Consider the following 19,605-nt stretch of genomic DNA (forward strand, 5'->3'; position numbering starts at 1 on the left):
CACACTCTCCCCCTCACTCAGATACTCTCAGACCCTTCATACTGCATATAAACACACTATCCACCTCACTCAGATACTCTCAGACCCTTCATACTGCATATATACACACTCTCCCCCTCACTCAGATACTCTCAGACCCTTCATACTGCATATAAACACACTATCCACCTCACTCAGATACTCTCAGACCCTTCATACTGCATATAAACACACTATCCACCTCACTCAGATACTCTCAGACCCTTCATACTGCATATAAACACACTATCCACCTCACTCAGATACTCTCAGACCCTTCATACTGCATATAAACACACTATCCACCTCACTCAGATACTCACAGACCATTCCTGCTGCTTACACACACTCATTACTTAGATATGCACAGCCTCTTCCTTCTGCGTATTCACCCAAACCCCCTCACTCATAGACACAGCCCCTTACTGTTGCATATACACACTCTGCCCCTCACTCAGATACTCTCAGACCCTTCATACTGCATATAAACACACTCTCCACCTCACTCAGATACTCTCAGACCCTTCATACTGCATATAAACACACTATCCACCTCACTCAGATACTCTCAGACCCTTCATACTGCATATAAACACACTCTCCACCTCACTCAGATACTCACAGACCATTCCTGCTGCTTACACACACTCATTACTTAGATATGCACAGCCTCTTCCTTCTGCGTATTCACCCAGACCCCCTCACTCATAGACACAGCCCCTTACTGTTGCATATACACACTCTGCCCCTCACTCAGATACTCACAGACCCTTCCTGCTGCTTACACACACTCATTACTTAGATATGCACAGCCTCTTCCTTCTGCGTATTCACCCAGACCCCCTCACTCATAGACACAGTCCCTTACTGTTGCATATACACACTCTCCTCCTCACTCAGATACTCACAGACCCTTCATACTGCATATAAACACACTCTCCACCTCACTCAGATACTCTCAGACCCTTCATACTGCATATAAACACACTATCCACCTCACTCAGATATTCACAGACCATTCCTGCTGCTTACACACACTCATTACTTAGATATGCACAGCCTCTTCCTTCTGCGTATACACCCAAACCCCCTCACTCATAGACACAGCCCCTTACTGTTGCATATACACACTCTCCCCCTCACTCAGATACTCACAGACCCTTCATACTGCATATAAACACACTATCCACCTCACTCAGATATTCACAGACCATTCCTGCTGCTTACACACACTCATTACTTAGATATGCACAGCCTCTTCCTTCTGCGTATTCACCCAAACCCCCCACTCATAGACACAGCCCCTTACTGTTGCATATACACACTCTCCCCCTCACTCAGATACTCACAGACCATTCCTGCTGCTTACACACACTCATTACTTAGATATGCACAGCCTCTTCCTTCTGCGTATTCACCCAGACCCCCTCACTCATAGACACAGTCCCTTACTGTTGCATATACACACTCTCCTCCTCACTCAGATACTCACAGACCCTTCATACTGCATATAAACACACTATCCACCTCACTCAGATATTCACAGACCATTCCTGCTGCTTACACACACTCATTACTTAGATATGCACAGCCTCTTCCTTCTGCGTATACACCCAAACCCCCTCACTCATAGACACAGCCCCTTACTGTTGCATATACACACTCTCCCCCTCACTCAGATACTCACAGACCCTTCATACTGCATATAAACACACTCTCCACCTCACTCAGATACTCACAGACCCTTCATACTGCATATAAACACACTCTCCCCCTCACTCAGATACTCTCAGACCCTTCATACTGCATATAAACACACTCTCCACCTCACTCAGATACTCACAGACCCTTCATACTGCATATAAACACACTCTCCACCTCACTCAGATACTCTCAGACCCTTCATACTGCATATAAACACACTATCCACCTCACTCAGATACTCTCAGACCCTTCATACTGCATATAAACACACTCTCCACCTCACTCAGATACTCTCAGACCCTTCATACTGCATATAAACACACTATCCACCTCACTCAGATACTCACAGACCCTTCATACTGCATATAAACACACTCTCCACCTCACTCAGATACTCTCAGACCCTTCATACTGCATATAAACACACTCTCCACCTCACTCAGATACTCACAGACCCTTCATACTGCATATAAACACATTTTCCCCCTCACTCAGATACTCACAGACCCTTCATACTGCATATAAACACACTCTCCACCTCACTCAGATATTCACAGACCATTCCTGCTGCTTACACACACTCATTACTTAGATATGCACAGCCTCTTCCTTCTGCGTATACACCCAAACCCCCTCACTCATAGACACAGTCCCTTACTGTTGCATATACACACTCTCCTCCTCACTCAGATACTCACAGACCCTTCCTGCTGCATTTACAGAGACTCCTCCTTACTTAGATAGACACAACCTCTTTTTGCTATATATACATACACTCTGACTCATATATATAGAGCCTCTTCCTGCTGCATATACAAAGACCTTCTAACTCAGAATCACGCAGCCCCTTCCTACTGCATATACACACACTCTTCCTCACTAAGAAACACACAGTCCCTTTGTACTGCATACATACACACTCCTCCTCACTCAGAAACACACACGGCCACCAACCATAGGCCGTGAGGGCTAGGGGGCAGTGCTTAATTTGAGCCAGTTGCTTCCGGTGCTCTGCACTGACACTTAATTGTCACGTGACAGCCCACCATATGGTGGCGCTGTTTGTCAAATCTTGAGATGAGCTTAACAACAGTGTTTATTAAGTCAATATTTATCATAATAAGAATAATACCTGCTGATAATGCCATTGTTATAGCACTGGGTGGCCTGGAATAGTTCGAATTGTTACACATTAGAAGTGTGATGATTGGTACTTGTGCTTGTACTGTCATTGGCAGAGCTGACAGGGGCAATGGGTGGTGTGGGATACAGTGGCCTCCTGACAAGGGCCCTGGCACTTATTTGTTCACAAATTAAGCACTGCTAGGGAGCCCTGCCAGGGGCCCCCAAAGTCACTTTCCGACAGTCTTTCCGTGTCAGACAGGCCGACGCGAAATTGCTGTTGGAAACTGACATTGTAATCCAGACGGTGAAAACGCCGTCGACAGGGGGACTGACAGGAATACTCCACAAATCAGTCCGAACTGTGTAGAATTCACTGGCAGTTTACGTTCCAACCGTGTACATCGTAATCGGGTGGTCAGACTGTACACCGACAGAGTTGGTCGGAAGAGCTCTGACGCGGAAGGAAGATTCCGGCTGTCGGGCGGAGGCTTTCCACCCAATATCGTAATGAGCCCTAAAATGTAGATACCTGTAAATGAACTGTACACATTCAGCAGTTAGGAAAGCAGAAATTAACCACATTTTTTATAATTCTAAAGTGACGGAAACAAAGATTTGAATAGGATCAAAACAAATCAAGATGCTTTACTTGGTGATGCACAAATGACAAATATTCACTGAGGTCCGATTTCCACACACAATAATTTGGGTGCAATACAGGTTTATCAGTAAAATTGTATGTATGTGCAAATTTAGAGGCCCTTTCAAGCAAAATGGACTGCCTGTAAATGACAGTGTACTACACACCAGATGCTTTCATTACAATAGAAAATTGTGCACTTCATGTACATTAAAGATAGGTGAGCCGTGAAAGTTTGTTTTTCCAAAAGGTTGAGCCGCATTACATTAATACATACAGACAGAGGCGCAACTAGAGCCAAATTTCGGGGGGGGGGCTAAGAAAAAATTTCAGGGGGGGCTGGATCTTTAAGCAACATCCAGAGTGGAGCTGCAGGGGTGAAACAACAGCAAGGCCTCCTTAACATGCAAATGGTCTTTTAAAGACCTGTGAAGTGCTGAGGTGCGGCTGTGTGTGTGCCCGGGAAGCTGTCCCATCCCGGGCTGCCACACACGACCGGGGGGGGGGGGGGGGGGATGGGGGGGAGGGCTGGAGCCCTTTGAGTCCAATGGGTGTTGCGCGCATGCATACAGACATAATCCCAGTCCCCACACCCATCCTAAATGCACAGTACCCATACAAATTTGCTACCTCAAAAGCAACATATTATGTGCCAACGCTCACACAAATTGGCATCTTCAATAGACACTTAGATATATACACTGTACATATTAATGCACAAATACACACAATCCTCAAACAGTTGTACACACAAACACATTCATACACTCGCTTAAGTAACTCACACAGAAATACAACCCTCTTAACCATGCATAAATTAATCAGACCCACACAATGATAAACAGACTCACCATTTCACATAAACATACAAAGAGCTATACACTTCCTGCCATCAAACACGCAGGTTACGATAGAAATCCCCATGCGCAGAAACTCATTCGTATGCTGGCCCTATGCCCAGGAGCATAGCTCCAGAGATAGGGTCTGGGGTGATACATGCCCCATAAAAATGTATTCTGTAGTAAATAATTGGGTACAAGTGCTTTCAGTCGGGTACTGTGAGGTGTCTGTCGGATTTCACCTGGGATTTTTACATGCCCACAGTAACAAAAACACACATACTCTCTCCTATGTGTTTTGAGGACCTTAAAAAAGGCGATTAGTTTGAAAAATATTGTTTTTTAAGTACCCCTAACAATACACACTTCTGTGTCTTTCCACTGCCCCTTAAGCTGCTCTCGTTTCCCTGCTTCTCAAAAAATGATTTAACAAGATGTTCCAGCGTGACTGCTGGAAACTTTGAATCTCAGTCCCACCCCCATCATTATATTGACCAAGGTACGCCGATTCCCATTCACCCTACATTCAGCAGACCGACGTTCGTACACACCTCACACACACAAACCCACAATCTTTCCTCACACAAACAGGCCGCCCCTCGTGCCACACACACACCCCTGCACGTCTGTGTGTCTCAAGAGTTTGAATCGGGTCAAGGGCCTCGGGACACCGGCAGGCCTGGGAGCTGCAGGGAGCTGTCAGGTGCGGGTTTGAGTAAGTGGCCGCCCCCCGCCCTTTTCCTCATACTTGGCCAGACGTTCCTGCTCTGTGTTTATGCACCAATGAAGTCTGCCCTGTCCGTGAGAGCGCGCGGCGCACACCCCTGGCGCGCTTTGTTTCTTGCTCATGCAATTAAAATTGGTTCATTTTCTACACACCCGACGAGGAGGACGCTTCCGCAGCTGGGCGTGACTGAGGGCGGGGGGGGGGGGGGGGGGGTGGGGGTTGAAGACCACCTTCTCCTCCGTGTGGCTACCGCATGCCACGTGCCGGGGAGCCATGCTGGGCAGTGTGCAGCCATCCACAACGGCCAAGCAAGGGGGTGCGACACTGGAGGGAGAGAGGGGGAAACAGAGAAGAGAAAGAAGCAGGGGGTGGAGAGAGAAAGAAAGATGATGACTGACAGATATACAAAGAGAGAATGAGAAGAAGGAGACAGGAAGAACCAGGCTGAGGGTAAAGTTGACAGATTCAATTAAAGAGAGGGATAGAGAGCGGAAAAAAGACAGATGGGTAGGGAGAGAGGAAAACAACAGGGAGCGAAATATAAGGGAGGCAGCAGTAGAACGATGGAGAGCAGGGGAGAGACAAGAAAAAGAAGGGAAATAGTGTATGGAGTGAGAGCTGCAGGAAGAGATAGAGAGTAATAAACAGGGAACATGAGGGAAGAAAATGAGAAAGAAAGAAGCCGGATTAGTAGAGTCTGCCATAAAACAAGGAGTGCAGAGGAGGGCTCAGGACAGATGGGACGGGGAGGCAATGCGATGGAAAGAGAGAGTGAGTAACAGATGAGAGTCGGACAGAGGGTGAAGACAGAACGACTCAGAAAGAGAAAGTGCAGTGGAAGGGGAGAAAGTATCCGAGCTAAAGGGGGAATACGGGAAGGAGGATGGGGGAGAGCCAATAGGGGGAAAAGGTAAGGCAGAGGAACGAGAGAGGGGTGGGGGAAACAAGAGGATGAAACAGGCGGCGAGGCATGTACATAGCGAAATGTGAGGGAGAGAGGAAAGTCAGAGGGAGGGGAGAAGGAGTGAAACAGAAAGGAAAGAGGAAAAGAGTGAGAGGCAGAGGGCGACAGGTACAACTCAAGGAAAGAGAGAGACTGAGTACTAAATAAAGAGGTACGGAGACAGAGGGAAGCTGAAGGGAGGCAAGGAGACAGACACGGCGAGGGGGTGGAGGCAGGGCCAGGGATCCTCCTACCTGCGCGCCCAGACTGCCAGATACGCCGAGTGTAACCTGGGGAAGTCAGACAAGTAAAAACACATTGGAAGTCAAGGCTGCCCGCGCTAGGTGAATGAGCTCAGGGCTGGCCGGCTCTCCCCTGCACTCACCGCTGACACCTCTCCTCCCCGCAGGCGGACACCAGCCCGGGCGCGCGCTGCCCGCTGCCCTCTGCCCGGGTCAGCGCCAGGGGTCAGTGTCCAGCAGGTTGATGTGCCCCCCTCGGCCAGCCGATGAGTTTCTGCGACTTTTATGGCTCCTTCCATCCTCTAGATCATGCACAGAAACTTCCGGCAGTGGATTTTCTACGTGTTTCTATGTTTTGGAGTCATCTACGTCAAGCTAGGGTAAGTGACACCGGCTGAGAGCACTGCGCGTGGTGGCATTTGTGTTTCTTGTGAGAAGGCACAGCCCCATCGATTTTTGTGGCTTGGGAATTTGATCATACATCCCATTAAAGCTAGTAAAAAACATTCCCCGTTGAAATGAAAGTGCCTCTAAAGTGCCCACAACCATGTGTTTATGGCGATTTACAGCAGGGCTCCTACTCATTGTCTTACTGATGCACGTGCCTGTGACCCGGATATTATGTTAAAGCAATGCAGGGATCTCATGGGATGGGACATTCACTGAGTCCGAGGCTTTATGGAGACAGCTCTCGAAGTGCTCGCAGGGCAAGGGCTGTTAAAGTGCTGCCATAGACTTACCTGTCACTATCCTGGCAAAGGGTTTGCTTTGAAAGTGCTGCTAGTTTATAGGTCAGAAAGTGCTGTCAGGGAGCATATTTGAAAGTTTTGCCAGGGTGTAGGTCTAAACGTGTTGGCAGTGGGCCATGTTGTCTTAAAGTGACACCAGTTGTTAGCCTTTAAAGTGCTGCCTGAAAGAAGTGTCGAGAGTCAAGCCAGTTTGGTAACTCTGAACGTGGTTCCAAAGGACTTGGTCATAAACTGCTGCCGGGGCTTAGGCCTCAAAGTATACTAGTAGGCATGCTTCGAGGTGCTGCCTTTGGTGTGGCTCGTAAAAACTCGTGGGAGGCACAGCTCTAAAAGTGCTGCAAATTGAGTCATAATCAAAGTGCTTCAAGCAGCAATGCTCTCAAAGTGCTATAAGATGGAGCAAATCTCAAAGTGTTGCCAAGGACAGCTTTCATTGGACTGAGAAAGGGGCATCTCTCAAAGATCTGCAGAGGCACAACCTTAATGTGGTGGCAGAAGGCCTTGCATTGAGTGCTGCCACAGAGGGCTCTGAGTACACAGCCTGCAAGGGCGACCTCAAAGTGAGAAAGTTCAGTTAGGGTGCATTTGCAAAGTGCTACCAGCAGGCAGTTCGAAGTCTTACCAGTGACTGCTTTCTAAGTGCGGCAGGGAGATGGGAGTGAACAGCTTTTGTTAGGGATTTAGCCCATAGAGCACCCCTGGAAACATCTCTCAAAGTATTCCAGAGAGATCATCTCTCAAAGTGCTGTGACATTTTTTCTCAGAAAGCTTCCAGATAGACAGCTCTGAGTGGGACAGTGGAGAGCGCTAACAAAGTGCTGCCAATGAGTGGCTCTCATATTGCTTCTATTCAGTTCTTTAGGTATTTTCAGAGGGAGCAGCCCTCGAAGTTCTGCTAGGGTACACTTCACCATAAAGTGCTGAAAGAGGGACATATCTAAAAAAAAAAAAAACAAGCTAAAGGGAGTTGCTGCTCTCTATATGCTGCCGGCCTACAAGTAGGCAGATCTCAAAGTGGTGGCAGACTGAGCTTTCAAAGTGCTGGTGGGAGGCCGGGGTCAAGTTTCAGATAAGTGCCAAAGGGATGGTTCTTAAAGTGCCAATAGAAGGACAATGCTCATAGTGCTGAAAGGGAAGTAAACACTATAGGTTCTCCGAGATTAACGTTTGCACCCATACCCTTTCAACACACAACTGAGACTCTGCAAGACCTCTGCTCCTGTAGATGCAACTGTTTTAAACATTAAAGCCCTGGGACACTGCAACGAAAGCTAATTATGTCAGACAGCAGGTAGGAGACTTGTCACAGACCAGTGAGTGTGGAAAACGGAATCAGTGAGGGAACACAGGTCTAAAGCACGTGTATGGAAAGAACCATATCTGCTGCAGTCCAGCCCACTGGGAAATTGCTTGAGGCCCGTGGAGTGCAAGAGTGCTACAGGATAACTCACTGCAGGAATGTCACAGGGTAACCACTGCAAGAGTGCTACAGGCCAACTCACCGCAAGAGTGCTATAGGATTATTAATTGGAACAATGGAACAAGGTGCACCACTGCAAGAGTGGAACAGGGTAAACGATTGCAAGAGTGCTAAAGGAAAACTCACTGCAAGAACGGCACAGGATATCTCACCGCAAGACTGCTACAGGAAAACTCACTGCAAGAATGCCACAGGATAACTCACTACAAGACTGCTACAGGAAAACTCACTGCAAGAATGCCGCAGGATAACTCACAGCAAGACTGCTACAGGAAAACTCACTGCAAGACTGCTACAGGAAAACTCACTGCAAGAATGCCGCAGGATAACTCACAGCAAGACTGCTACAGGAAAACTCACTGCAAGACTGCTACAGGAAAACTCACTGCAAGAATGCCACAGGATATCTCACCGCAAGACTGCTACAGGAAAACTCACTGCAAGAATGCCGCAGGATAACTCACAGCAAGACTGCTACAGGAAAACTCACTGCAAGACTGCTACAGGAAAACTCACTGCAAGAATGCCACAGGATAACTCACTGCAAGACTGCTACAGGAAAACTCACTGCAAGAATGCCGCAGGATAACTCACTGCAAGAATGCCGCAGGATAACTCACTACAAGACTGCTACAGGAAAACTCACTGCAAGACTGCTACAGGAAAACTCACTGCAAGAATGCCGCAGGATAACTCACTGTAAGACTGCTACAGGAAAACTCACTGCAAGACTGCTACAGGAAAACTCTCTGCAAAAATGCCACAGGATATCTCACTGCAAGAGTGGAACAGAATAAACCCCTGCAAGCGTGGAACAGGATAAACCACTGCAAGAGTGGAACAAGGCACACCACTGCAAGAGTGGAACAAGGCACACCACTGCAAGAGTGGAACAAGGTACACCACTGAAAGAGTGGAACAAGGTACACCACTGCAAGAGTGGAACAGGGTAAACCATTGCAAGCGTGGAACAAGGTACACCACTGCAAGAGTGGAACAAGGCACACCACTGCAAGAGTGGAACAGGGTAAACAACTGCAAGAGTGGAACAAGGTAAACCACTGTAAGAGTGGAACAAGGCACACCACTGCAAGAGTGGAACAGGGTAAACCACTGCAAGCGTGGAACGGGGTGAACCACTGCAGGAGTGCTACAGGATAATTCACTGTAAGAGTGGAACAAGGTAAACCACTGCAAGAGTGGAACAGAGCACACCACTGCAAGAGTGGAACAGGGTAAACCACTGCAAGTGTGGAAAAGGGTGAACCACTGCAAGAGTGCTACTGGATAACTCACTGTAAGAGTGGAACATGGTAAACCACTGCAAGAGTGCTACAGGATAACTTACCACAGGAGTGGAACAGGATAAATCACTGCAAGCGTGCAACAAGATAACTCACCGCGAGAGTGCTACAGGATAACTCACTGCAAGAGTGGAACAGGTACACCACTGCAAGAGTGGAACAAGGCACACCACTGCAAGAGTGGAACAAGGCACACCACTGCAAGAGTGGAACAAGGTACACCACTGCAAGAGTGGAACAAGGCACACCACTGCAAGAGTGGAACAAGGTAACACTGCAAGAGTGGAACAAGGCACACCACTGCAAGAGTGGAACAGGGTAAACAACTGCAAGCGTGGAACGGGGTGAACCACTGCAAGAGTGCTACAGGATAACTCACTGTAAGAGTGGAACAGGGTAAACCACTGCAAGAGTGGAACAAAGCACACCACTGCAAGAGTGGAACAGGGTAAACCACTGCAAGCGTGGAACAGGGTGTGGAACAGGGTGAACCACTGCAAGAGTGCTACAGGATAACTCACTGTAAGAGTGGAAAAGGGTAAACCACTGCAAGAGTGCTACAGGATAACTTACCACATGAGTGAAACAGGATAAATCACTGCAAGAGTGCAACAAGATAACTCACCGCAAGAGTGCTACAGGATAACTCGCAGCAAGAGTGGAACAGGGCAAACCACTGCAAAATTGCTACAGGATAACTCACTGCAAGAGAGGAACAGGGCAAACCACTGCAAGAGTGGAACAAGGTAAACCACTGTAAGCGTGCTACAGGGTAACTCACTGCAAGAGTGGCACAGAGTAAATGACGGCAAACGTGCTACAGGATAACTCACTGCAAAAGAGGTACGAAAAAAATCACTGCAAGAGTGCTACAGGAAACTCACTGCAAGAGTGGCACAGAGCAAATGACTGCAAGAGTGCTACAGGGTAACTCACTGCAAGAGTGGTACAAGGTAAATCACTGCAAGAGTGCTACAGGGTAACTCACTGCAAGAATCGTGCAAGGTAAATCACTTTAAGAGTGCTACAGTGTAACTCACTGCAAGAGTGCTACAAGGTAAACCACTGCAAGAGTGCTACAGGATAACCCACTGCATGAGTGCTACAGGATTACTCTCTGCAAGAGTGGAACAGGGTAAACGACTGCAAGAGTGCCCCAGGATAACACTGCCAGAGAGATACGAGGTAAACCACTGCAAGAGTGCTACAGGATAACTCACTGTAAGAGTGGAACAGGGTAAACCACTGCAAGAGTGGAACAAAGCACACCACTGCAAGAGTGGAACAGGGTAAACCACTGCAAGCGTGGAACAGGGTGTGGAACAGGGTGAACCACTGCAAGAGTGCTACAGGATAACTCACTGTAAGAGTGGAAAAGGGTAAACCACTGCAAGAGTGCTACAGGATAACTTACCACATGAGTGAAACAGGATAAATCACTGCAAGAGTGCAACAAGATAACTCACCGCAAGAGTGCTACAGGATAACTCGCAGCAAGAGTGGAACAGGGCAAACCACTGCAAAATTGCTACAGGATAACTCACTGCAAGAGAGGAACAGGGCAAACCACTGCAAGAGTGGAACAAGGTAAACCACTGTAAGCGTGCTACAGGGTAACTCACTGCAAGAGTGGCACAGAGTAAATGACGGCAAACGTGCTACAGGATAACTCACTGCAAAAGAGGTACGAAAAAAATCACTGCAAGAGTGCTACAGGAAACTCACTGCAAGAGTGGCACAGAGCAAATGACTGCAAGAGTGCTACAGGGTAACTCACTGCAAGAGTGGTACAAGGTAAATCACTGCAAGAGTGCTACAGGGTAACTCACTGCAAGAATCGTGCAAGGTAAATCACTTTAAGAGTGCTACAGTGTAACTCACTGCAAGAGTGCTACAAGGTAAACCACTGCAAGAGTGCTACAGGATAACCCACTGCATGAGTGCTACAGGATTACTCTCTGCAAGAGTGGAACAGGGTAAACGACTGCAAGAGTGCCCCAGGATAACACTGCAAGAGAGATACGAGGTAAACCACTGCAAGCGTGGTACAGGGTAACTCACTGGAAGAGTGGTACAAAGCAAACCACTGCAAGAGTGCTTTAGGATAACTCACTGGAAGAGTGGTACAAAGTAAACCACTGCAGGAGTGGTACAGGTCAACTCACTGCAAGGGTGTTCTAGGCAAATGTGCTGCAAAAGCAAAACAGATTAACTCACTGCAAGAGTGCTCAAGGGGAAATCACCTCAAGAGTGGAAAAGTTGAAACCACTGCAAAAGTGGTACAGGTCGATTCACTGCAAAGGTGCTCCAGGCCACCCCGTTGCAAGAGTAATACAGGTCAACTCACTGCAAGAATGCAGCTGGTCAACTTGCTGAAAGTGTAATACATACCAACTCACTGCAAGAATAACACAAATCACTTCACTGAAATAGTGCTACAGGTCAACTTACTGCAAGAGTAGCACAGATCAACTTACTGCAAGAGTGCCACAGGTTAACATACAACAAGGGGGTCAAAGCTAGACTGCTGTCTACACAAGGCTCTGCGTGTGACTGCGTCAGCTCCATGCCCCAGAGAAGAAGGCTGCCTCAGTTTAGTTTAGTGACTGACATCAGTAGGGTCTCTCTCTACAATATGAGCAATTGAATGATATAACACCTGTTTCAACCCAAGGCGCTGCAATATGTGAGCACTTTCAGTACCTCTTAACGGGTGCACATATCCGTATTCCGTCACAGCACCCGATGCTCATGAGGGAATCTCAACACTGTGTGTTCATGTGACTTCCACTGCAAAAATCAGTTGTGAGAGGGAGACTGCCGCATGCAGACCCCCAACATCTACAGTGAAATCTCTGGGCTCAGGAGTGCGCTGCCTCGTATGTATGTGGTATTTCTATAGCGCAAGCAAACAGAGCCAAAAGCAGTGGAGCACTGCACAGGGTCGAAGACAAGCATAAAGTCAGTGAGTGGTAGGAGAGGTGGCTGTTGTGTGGACGGTTAGTGCCGTGGGATGTAGTGTTCTTTAAAGAGGTGCGTCTTCAACTCTTGCTGAATCTGAGCAGTGCTCCAGGGGGCTATGGTACTGCTCTCCAAATGGATTGAAGACATCCATACTCGAGTATTGTATTGTGGTGCAATGCCGACTGCTGCCAGGCAACCATGGCAGGAAGACCTATTAACTGGTGGCGCCCAGTGCGACAACCATTTTTGGTGTCCTCACACCTCATAACCACCTCCTCGGATTCTATCACGACCACCGGGCAAACATGCTCCTCATCTCTCCAACCTGAAGTTATTGCTAAACACAGTGCCCCCCTCCAAAAGTCAGCGCTCAGTGCGGCCGCACCGGTCACACTGCCCTAAAACGGTTGTATGTTATTACAACGAATTCCATTGCAACGCATGCCTTTACCACGCATGCGTTACAACGGAATGCTATTTCAACGCATAACCTTTTCCTCTCTTTGTTCGTGGTGACGTCGTACGTCGTTAAGAGGAAACGGAAGTTTCTTTCCGTTTCCTTTTAAACGACGCCGAGTGACTTTAGGTGAGTTTCTCTTTTTTTGGGGGGGGGGAGACCTCCCCAAGCCCCTTTTTTAATGTTAGCCTTTACCACACATGCCTTTACTACGTACCTCGTAGTAAAGGTATGCGTGGTAAAGGCTTTCGTGGTAACCAACCTGTACCGCCCTTCATCATTTGGGACAAACATCTTAAGGCTCACTGGAAGTCGCTCAGTGTGCGAGCACGCACAATAGTGCTCTAGTCGTATTTCATTCCCCAATGGTTAACATTGTTGAGGAATAGGTAACAGGGGTTGCTCACAAGCAGTGCAAAAATGTGAAATTAAACAAATTAATTAGATACAAACGGTGGTGGTGCCATTAAAATGGGGTAAAGGAAGGAAAAACAGTTTAATAGGGACCTTCCCTTCCCAATATTAAAAAACAGTGGAAGAGAGGTAGCTTCAACAAAGGGCCCAGAGGTCACCTACTGCTTCTTCAGGACCTATTTCATTCTACTGCTTGTAGTGGAATCATTAAAGAAAATAAAGTGTAAACAATATCACCTTCTGCCCTCCTGGACTAATCTTAAGGAGAGTGACGCCTCACCTCACCCGGCATCAGCGCAAGTAGCAAGGAGCCCCGCTCTGCCCGTCGGTACTCCAGACGTCCTTCTGGGCTGTCTGTGGGAGGTTTACACTTTATTTTCTTTAATGATTCCACTACAAGCAGTAGAATGAAATAGGTCCTGAAGAAGCAGTAGGTGACCTCTGGGCCCAAGGTAAACACTGCAGAAACATGTCGACCATAAGAACTGTCACGGTAGTTATTTGTTGAAGCTACCTCTCTTCCACTGTTTTTTAATATTGGGAAGGGAAGGTCCCTATTAAACTGTTTTTCCTTCCTTTACCCCATTTTAATGGCACCACCACCGTTTGTATCTAATTAATTTGTTTAATTTCACATTTTTGCACTGCTTGTGAGCAACCCCTGTTACCTATTCCTCAACAATGTTAACCATTGGGGAATGAAATACGACTAGAGCACTATTGTGCGTGCTCGCACACTGAGCGACTTCCAGTGAGCCTTAAGATGTTTGTCCCAAATGATGAAGGGCGGTACAGGTCGGTTGCCTGATGGGAACACTATCAGTAGGTCTGAGAGTGTCCAGTGAACGACTCTGGCTAGTCAATCATTCACACCTTTATACACTTATTCCAATCTCTTCTTTTAAGATATTGACCAAAGGCTGCTCTGTTGTTGGTAAAAGTTAAGATAGAGGGCTGTAGCATTTTGGTCGTAAAAATTCCCTCAGACCCCCTTTCTGTATGTAGTGTTTCGTGGTAACCACGCATGCGTTGTAATGCATGCGTGGTTAATGTTTTCATGGAAACAGCCGCGTTGTAGTGGCCGTTTCCCCCCTAAAACCGGTCATGCTTATCTATAACAGTTTTTAAGAGTCTTAAACCACAATTCCTGCTAAGTGCTGTGCACAACAATTGTTACTATTTTCCAGTTTGAGACACTCAAATTTCTGACCTCGGAAAGTTGGGGTGCCATATAAGACTTGACGGGATTCAAACTTGTGTCCTCCTGCATTTTTCATCATTAAACTACAGTCTTCTATGTACGTTTACTATGACTATATGCTTTCTACAACACCTGAATTCAACACACATAAATGAGCTACTAATTTCCTTCTTTTATTAAGCCAGCATTTCAACTTCCAACTCTGTAAAATGTCATTAGAGTGAGCGTAAGATAACGTTTCACTGTTTGTCAAGCTTGCATTTCCCTTTCACATAGTGTTAGGTTATACTTATATAAAATATTCTATCTGACAACACGATAACCTGTACCGTTTGGAGATCACTTACATATCCTTCAAGGTGTCGTAACGCCGCTTAGCAATAGAAAATTAGGAAAAACCCTCACATAACTAAACAACACTCTTTACCTCCTGATTAAAAATCTTTTAATTTTTTTTCGAAAATAAGCGTGAGGTATAATCCATCTAAGCAGCTGAGGGTGAGCATTCAATGCATGTGTAGCAAGTACTTTGTGCTGAGGGTGAGCATTCCATGTATGTGTAGCAAGTACTTGGGGCTGAAGGTGAGCATTCCATGCATGTGTAGCAAGTACTCGGGCTGAGGGTGAGCATTCCATGCATGTGTAGCAAGTACTCGGGCTGAGGGTGAGCATTCCATGCACGTGTAGCAAGTACTTGGGGCTGAGGGTCAGCATTCCATGTACATGTAGCAACTACTTGCGGCTGAGGTTGAGCATTCCAAGCACGTGTAGCAAGTACTTGGGGCTGAGGGTGAGCATTCCATGCATGTGTAGCAAGTACTTGGGGCTGAGGGTGAGCATTCCATGCACGTGTAGCAAGTACTTGGGGCTGAGGGTGAGCATTCCATGCACATGTAGCAAGTCCTCGGGCTGCGGGTGAGCATTCCATGCACGTGTAGCAAGTACTTGGGGCTGAGGGTGAACATTCCATGCACGAGTAGCAAGTACTCGGGGCTGAGGGTGAGCATTCCATGCACGTGTAGCAAGTACTTGGGGCTGAGGGTGAGCATTCCATGTACATGTAGCAAGTACTTGCGGCTGAAGGTGAGCATTCCATGAACATGTAGCAAGTACCTGCGGCTGAGGGTGAGGATTCCATGCATGTGTAGCAAGTACTTGGGGCTGAGGGTGAGCATTCCATGCATGTGTATCAAGTACTCTGGCTGAGTGTGAGCATTCCATGCATGTGTAGCAAGTACTCGGGCTGAGGGTGAACATTCCATGCATGTGTAGCAAGTTCTCAGGGCTGCGGGTGAGCATTCCATGCATATGTAGCTAGTACTTGGGGCTGAGGGTGAGCATTCCTTGCACATGTAGCAGGTACTTGGGGCGGAGGGTGAGCATTCCATGCACGTGTAGCAAGTACTTGGGGCTGAGGGTGAGCGTTCCATGTACGTGTAGCAAGTACTTGCGGCTGAGGAGCATTCCATGCACATGTAGCACGTACTTGTGGCTGAGGGTGAGCATTCCATGCACATGTAGCAAGTACTTGGGGCTGAGGGTGAGCATTCCATGCATGTGTAACAAGTACTTGGGGCTTAGGGTGAGCATTCCATGCACGTGTAGCAAGTACTTGCGGCTCAGGGTGAGCATTCCATGCACATGTAGCAAGTACTTGCGGCTGAGGGCGAGCATTACATGCAAGTATAGCAAGTACTTTGGGGCTGAGGGTGAGCATTCCCTGCATGTGTAGCAAGTACTTGGGGGTGAGGGTGAGTATTACATGCATGTCTAGCACCTATTTAAAGAACTTTACTTCCTGCTTTCCTGTATTTTGTGAAAATGAAGAAGTTTTGAGAGCTACACTCGACTCCTCACTGGCACAAAGGTCGTATGTGTCCGTTTCAAGAAGAATCTTTCCTCTATGTACAATGCATAAGGCCTTGAATTGGATTTATTTTTACCTCTGCACGATCGGCGTGAAGGGAACGTCGGTGACGTAGATAGTCCAGGGGGGTAATGCAGAACCCACCTTTGTAGTCAATTTTAGACTGCGCTCACCTTTTGAAAATGGTTTATCGCTTTAAGATATCTAGAAGCACGTTATCAATTCACTTGAAACTAGTGCCACTATAGACAGACTACTTTTTATGATTAAGTCAATTTAGTTTTACAATAAAACAGGATCTGATCTCATTTGATGTAGAGGATCAAGTGTTATAATTTTAGTCCTTCAGTGATTTGATTTCAGACTCTTGTCACCCAGCCATTGTTATCAGACACGTCACAAATTTATAAAAAAATGAGCTGTGTAACATCAGAGTAATTGTAAATCGTGGTGTGAAAGGGGTCAATCACTGTAAGTGCCAGTAGACAGATACTGAACAGGAGTGGGGACAGTGCTGTCTCTTGAGGGGGTCTATACTATATCTAAGCGGATAAAAAGTCAACAGGGAGGCGGAGCAGCAATCTGCGCACAAGCTTTTAAAAATAATTGAATCCATTTTAGAAGTGTGCAGCTAATGCCTGCTGCCTTAAATCCAGTGGGCAGAGAATAGGTTGACACAGTGGATGACATTGCCATTGAATCTAATAAAACGAGGGCCCCAGACTGTCACCATTCATGTCCATACGCAGAGCCTTCCAGGTAAGAGGCTATCACAGAAAAATATTGAGAATATCGAAAATATTCTGTCCAAAACAGCGACTACCACAATATTATGAAGCTGAGTATAGTTACTAAAGTCTAGGTTTACGGTGTACTTTTCAGAGTATAGATTTACTATTGCAGTATTCCAGTTGTGCAGATGTGGAATAAAGAATAATACATCTATACTTACCTATATCTACTTACCTTCATGATATTACGTGACTCAATATTTTGATCACAATATTTTGGCAGGGCAATATTTTTCTCCTCAATATTGTGAAATACAATCTGGGGAGAGACAATGGCTGACTCTCTACAACCGAGCAGTTTAAAATGTGCTTTAATAAGGCCTGGGTGGAGTTCATGGAGTTTTACTCTGCAGAACTTCGCAGAGTGCCGGAAAATCTCTACTGCATTTCACCGAGTGCCACTAGCGGCTGAGTCTGTTAAGTCACGCTGCTCGTCCTGATTTTTAGTGCTGGGAGTTTGTTCAGCACTGGAAAATCAGCACAAATGGCACTACGCCTCGTGCCAGAGGGTTCTGCTGTTTTCGGCCGCTCAAGTAGACATTCTACTTGAGCAGCAGCTTTCTCAACACGAGGTGCAGATTTTTCAATGCGAGCGGTCGCGACATGCCACAACTGTCTGCGTTGAGAAATCTCGCCGGGAGAAGACCTAGCGTGCAATTTTTTCTCGCGAGCGGTTGCCAACTTATCGTTGGTGAGCTGCTTGGAAAAAAACCTCAGTTCCGCGTCAGTTCACTGAGTTTTTGGGAAATCCGCTTGGAGCCTGAAGTGGGTAAAACTCTGCAAACTCTACCGGCGGAGCAGAATTCTTCGCCCACCCCTTGTTTTTATTCCATTAAGTATGCCATTAGATTAAATAAATAGCAGGAGTTGGCTCACAAGCAGCAGGTTAGGCAATGGCAAAAACAAACATAAATGGGCTGGACCAGCGAGGGGTGTCTATAGCAGACGCCCTTGCAAAGGAAGCCATTTCCTAATTCCCATTGAATTGATAATATTCTTCTCTATGCATCTGAAAGTAACTCGGAATCTGAGGTTAATTTACGGTGATAGTTGACATGTTGCTCTACCCCAGTGATCCTATTCCTCCGAGATCCTGTTTATCCGCATTTCACTATCCGTCTTTTGTGATGAAATAGACGGCGATGGTCTCACAAAACCCCTGTGTTGGCCTAGGGGTTCTTAGGCTGCCCTGACGGTTCTTAATTCTCGCAGAATTGTCCACTGTTCCATTCGTTGGGGATGAGTTTCCTCTAATTGAATGTCTTTTATAATGTAATTACAATGAAACGCATGATGGAGTCTTGCATTAAGCTAATGCACTGATTCGTCCCCATTCCCAACCTTTGTGTACTCCGTTACTGGTGGTGGGACTGGAAAATGCTTCTGAAAACTGTTATTACAAAGCAAAACATGACTGACACTGCTCCTACGGATGTGGATCATTTGCGCCCACCTCTCCTTCAACCACCAAGGTGCACACCCTTGCCAGCTTCCTTTCTTTAGCGATCAGTGTGGGCTGAAAGATGCGCCACAATGCCAAGATGTGCATCTTGCAACTTCAAGCAATTTCTAAAAATGTTTTCGACATCATAAAGTGCAAAATTGGCGAAGTTTAAACAAAAGGGATAGAAAAATGGGGCTTGCTAACAGTGAAAAAGTGTTCTAGCGGCGGTTCAGAATTATAAGCGGGCTGGCACTGCTGCTTGTTAGCCGTGCTCTGCAGTGCCCCACAGCAGAAAGTCCAACTACGGTGCCCTTGAAACACTAGTGCCACAAAAAGAAGCCACAAAGGACAAGTTGTTCCTGCTCCACGGTGCCAGTCTCTGACACCAGCTTCCAGGTGCACAAGGGATACTGGAGGCACTGCGGGCAGCATAAGTATCAGTTGCCACTAAGGTCGCCCTCCGACTCTCCTGGCTTGTTGATCCAGGTGACAATTGTTCGCTTGGATCTTACTAGATCCTTCAAAACAGGACCTCTCCAGTACCAGATTTGCGCCTATAGTTTTCCTCCACCAAACTTCATTGTTATTGGTGGTTGCTGTTGGCTCTCCCATTGTCACAAATTCTTATTTGTTATTCAGAGCATCTCAGAATTCACCAATCACTCGCATGTGGTTAATACAGTACTGCAAGCTCCT

General features: G+C 46.8%; 1 protein-coding gene across 1 annotated transcript in view; it reads left to right on the forward strand.

Moving 5' to 3' along the window:
- The first annotated feature begins 6,319 nt into the window (after positions 1-6,319).
- WNT7B (Wnt family member 7B) overlaps positions 6,320-19,605 on the forward strand; it is a 731,872-nt gene continuing 718,586 nt past the window's right edge. Inside the window, exon 1 of the mRNA XM_078673825.1 lies at positions 6,320-6,618. Coding sequence (XP_078529951.1) covers positions 6,548-6,618 — 71 coding nt within the window. The 5' untranslated portion in view covers positions 6,320-6,547. The remainder of the gene's footprint in view (positions 6,619-19,605) is intronic.

The sequence above is a fragment of the Lissotriton helveticus genome, chromosome 1_1 (genome assembly GCF_964261635.1).
Source record: "Lissotriton helveticus chromosome 1_1, aLisHel1.1, whole genome shotgun sequence".
NCBI classification, from domain to species: domain Eukaryota; kingdom Metazoa; phylum Chordata; class Amphibia; order Caudata; family Salamandridae; genus Lissotriton; species Lissotriton helveticus.